Source organism: Nothoprocta perdicaria, unplaced genomic scaffold, assembly GCF_003342845.1.
Source record: "Nothoprocta perdicaria isolate Ctin4 unplaced genomic scaffold, notPer1 scaffold_12, whole genome shotgun sequence".
In the NCBI taxonomy this organism is placed as follows: Eukaryota; Metazoa; Chordata; class Aves; order Tinamiformes; family Tinamidae; genus Nothoprocta; species Nothoprocta perdicaria.
Window position 1 is genome coordinate 2,238,371 of NW_020454316.1, and position 4,143 is coordinate 2,242,513.

Sequence of the window (4,143 nt, forward strand, 5' to 3'; positions counted from 1 at the left end):
GCGGAGCGCAGCGCGGCCCGCGGCCAGCCCAGCGCCGCTCCGCGCGGCTCCGTGTGGCGCCCGGCCGGCCCGGAGGCTCCGCGTCGCATCCTGCACGTCCCGGCTCCGGGATCTCCAGCCCGGCGCTCCATGCTCAGCTCCCGCGCTCTGTCCCACTGGTCCCATCACCACTCGTGTGAGGGCTGGGTAAACACTGCAGCCAGCACAAAAGCACCGGGATTGGGACCCAAACACCCATCAACAGCTGTGGGTGCCCAGTGGCGACACGGGGAGGACGGGCCTCGCTCCGGAGAGCAGGCGGCTCCAGGCGCTGGGAGGCACCGGGCACCCCGGGCGCTGCCCCCCACACAGCACTGGGGAGAGCGGCGGGATGACAGCCCCGCTCCCACATTTCCAGCCCCGCTCCCACATTTCCAGCCCCGCTCCCACGTCCTGCCTGGCTGCTCCCAGCTCCCCAGCAGCTCCTGCTGTCCCTGCACCATCTCCAATCCGCATCCCGCAGGCAGGAGGGCTCCCCGCTCCACTCCCGGCCCTTGCAGTCCCCTCCAGCTGGGAATGCTCCCTGCATCCACGAGGCCCTCGGGGCCTTTTCCGCGCTGCTCCATCGCACAGCGCAGCCGACGGCGGCTATTCCAAGCGGGAGCGGCTCCACTCACACATCTGGAGCCGCCGCGGCGCCTTCTTCCCGCTCCCACCCACTCCCTTCCCGCCAAGACGCCCGGGCCAGATGTGGCCCAGCTGCCGCGGCCCCGGCCTCGCCGGCCTCCGCGGAGGCCGCGGCCTCCGGAGAGCTCTGACCTGCCGCCGGCGCGGCCGCGGGAAAGGATACATCTTGACGGCGCCCGCCTTGGTGCCGATGGCCATGATGCGGAGCTCGGCGTCGTAGGCCAGCGCGCTCGGCTGGTTGGGGAAGCCGTGTTCCACCGTCTGCGGGACACGGAGGTCAGAGCCGCCTCGCGGAGCTCCCCGGCATCCCCGTCCCCGCTCCCTATCCGTGGAGACCSGAGCAGACCGCGTCCACATCCCCCTCGCTGCTCCGGAGGCGGCCGGGAAGCTCCGCCAGGATGAGCGAGGAGCCGGTGACCCCCTTGGCCACGGCAGGGCCCATGCAGATCAACCGCAGCCGGCCCCGCTCCAGCCCTCGGGAGCCCTGGGAAGGGAATGATGGGGCCGCGGATCCCAGTTGGCCGCGGGGCCGGCCCCGCTTTGGGCGCTGGGCACTGACATCCCRCGGGTGCAGCCGCCCTGGCCGCGCCGCCCACGACATCAACCTGAGACCCCYGGCGCCGCGGCCAGAGGCAACGATGGGAGCAGGGAAGGACGTCCAGGATGGCACCTGGACACCAACCTCCCCGATGCAGCCCAGCGTGTCCGTAGCTCCGTCCCTTCCCCAGCATCAGCCTCTCTGCCCAGACCCTCGGGGCACGGAGCCGGCCAAGCCTGCACGGAGCCGCGGCCAGGAGACCCCCTCGGAATCCCAGAAGGGCTGAGGTTGGAAGGGACCCCTAGATCTCATCCAGTCCAGCCCCCCGCTCCAGCASGGACACCCAAGGCACAGGGAGGCCAAACCCCCACTCCGCTAACGGCCCCAAAATCCATCACGGGCACCGGAACGTCGCGGGCCCCGTGGCGGCCCCGTCGCGGAGCGGCCCGCTCGCCCTTCCGGGGAGAGGAGGCAGAACCAGGAGAGCTGGACATTCAAGTGACTCGGAGCCGAGACTTCCCCAGCCGGAGCGGCGCGGCGGGGCCTGCGGGCATCTTCCCAAGGAAGTCGCGGATGGCGGCGCTCCGGCAGCGTGCCCGGGCTCGCCGCGCCGCGAGCGGCTGCGCCCCGGCGCCGCGGGAAGCGCAGCAGGAAGGGCACCCGGGCACAGCGGCCCCGCCACGGCTACGAGGGCCGCGCTCCCTTCGCATCCCTGTGCATCTCCCATCGCATCCCTCTGCATCTCCCTTCGCATCCCCCTTTGCGGAGGCTCCACAAGCCACAGCAGCGCGGCACCGTTCACCACACAATTCCTGACCCCCAGCGCTCTTCTCCAAGGTGGATTTCACGAGTCCTTTGGCACCCCCAAACTGCATTCCCTGCCCGGATGAGGGGCTCTGACCCGCAGCACGAGCACCAGGAGGCTTCGCCAGTAGCCTCCAGCCTCTGCCCAGCTGCATCCGAGCGCTTCCCTACGCAACATCCAGGCACAAACGACACCCCAGGGCCCAGGAGCCACCGGCACCTTCGCCATCCCCGTGACACCCCCAAATCCCTGGCAAAGGGCCCCAAAGCCTCCCCCGGGAGGCATCCTGTGCTCAAGGACACAAACTACAGGCTCAGGCTGCACGGGACAGGAGCAGCTCAGGGCTGCCGCAAAACTGCTTTGGGGGGACCCAACAGGGCACCCACGGGTGCCCTTGAGGTGGGCAGCGACAGGGACACCGGCCCCGGCCCGGGGACCCCCCGTCACACGCGGTCCGGGTCGGCGCCCGCAGCCTGTTCACGTCGCTGGCACCGGGTCCCAGGGCTGGTGCCCCGACCCGGCCCCGTTGCACCCAGCGCCACAGCAGAGCACAGCCGAGGCAGATGAGGAGCTCGCAAGGGAAAACAAGGCGGGAATGGGAGGCAGGAGGGCAGCCCAGAGCAYGTGGAGCAGCTTCCCGGCCATGAAGTGCCCGCTCCGACGCGCGCGGGAAGAGCCTCTCCGAGCACGGATCTCCCAAGCCRCTCCGGAGCGGGAGCAACCCCCATGCCGGCACAGCCCGGCTCTGGCAACGCGCTCCGCATGGATCCGGTGGGCCCAACGGGAAGGCCAGCTCCGGCTGCGGCTCAACCAGGGCTTCCCTCGGGATGATCCCGTGCCGAATCCCACGGGAACGGGAGCGCAGGGGGCAGCTCCCASCACGCTGCGGTTCCTGCTGATCCGCGAGCGGCCGGCGCGGGGGCCGACGAGGCCGCTCTCCGCCGCCCAAGGACGCGCTGTTTGGGYGCCCGCTCGGCCGGGGGCYGWTCCCGCTCGGCCGGGGGCYGATCCCGCTGTTTTCCGGCRCCTCAGGGTCACCCGGCGCACACAGAGCCCCGTCCCGCRGCGGGCGGCGCTGGGCGGCGCGGCGGTCCCGGGCCCTTCCCGCCACTCCGGAGCCCCTTCCCGCAGCCCTGCCAGCTGCCGGGGATATTGAGGCCGGCGGCAATCCCATCAGGACCAGTTAGCGCCAGGGGGTCCATTCCGCCGGCCCGGCCGCTTCGCGCCGAGCTCATTAAGAGCAGCCTAAATCCTCGTGCCGTCTACAGCAGCAGATTACGGGGACCGGCTGCTCCGCATCCCGCGCGCTGGGAAGAGCAGGGAAGGGGAGAGCGATGCCGGGCGCCCCGGCACTGGGAGCCCGGCTGCATCCGCAGTGCCGCGTCTCCATGGGGAGCTCCAGCATCCCGGGATGGGGGCAGCCGGAGGGCTGGGGGCTCCGGAGCAGGAAGGGGGGTGGCGATTCCTGGCACGCTGGCTGCGCAGCAGGAGCCAGGGAAGYGCACGGAAGCCGGGAAGCGGCCGCGGCAGCTCCGGGCATACCCACACACCTACGTGCTGCTTCCCGAGGCCGGGATGAGCCGCTTCCCGAGGCCGGCCGCGGCCCCCGGGAAGGGTAAATCCGAGAGGCCCCCGGGCCGCCTGGGGCTGCACAATAGAGAGCCGGAGCGCGGCGGGAAGAGCCGGGAAGAGCCRCGGATCCCCGGGGGGCTCTGCCCTGGGGGGGCTCGGATCCGCACCCCATGGGGGGGGTTCTGGGCGCCCCCCGTGCCCGGCGGGGACGGCCGCGCGTGGTGACAAAGGAGGGGACGCGCGCCCCGCTCCCGCCGTCCCCTCGGACGCAGCATCCCGCAGGGAAGCGGGACCCCGGCCCCGCGGGGGGGTCCGGCTGCCGGGATGAGGGGCGTGCGGCGGGATGGGGACACCCTGGGGCTCCAAGGGGGGGGAAGCCCCAGCCCTGGAAAAGGGGGACGATGGGAGGGGCGCAATCGGGGTGTCCCTCAGCGCGGGGGCGGCACCGGGGACCCCCCTGGCGGTGCCGGGGGGCCCCATCCTGCCGCAGGGCCCTCCAGCACCGCGGGGCTCCCGGTGCCGCGGGCGGGGACGTCCCGGGGAGCCCCCCGGAGCCCCCCGC

The 4,143-nt window shown here is 72.6% G+C and overlaps 1 protein-coding gene across 1 annotated transcript in view; it reads right to left on the bottom strand.

Moving 5' to 3' along the window:
- LLGL1 (LLGL1, scribble cell polarity complex component) overlaps positions 1-1,023 on the bottom strand; it is a 12,700-nt gene extending 11,677 nt beyond the window's left edge. Inside the window, exon 1 of the mRNA XM_026053911.1 lies at positions 830-1,023. Coding sequence (XP_025909696.1) covers positions 830-1,023 — 194 coding nt within the window. The remainder of the gene's footprint in view (positions 1-829) is intronic.
- Between the last annotated feature and the right edge of the window lie 3,120 nt (positions 1,024-4,143).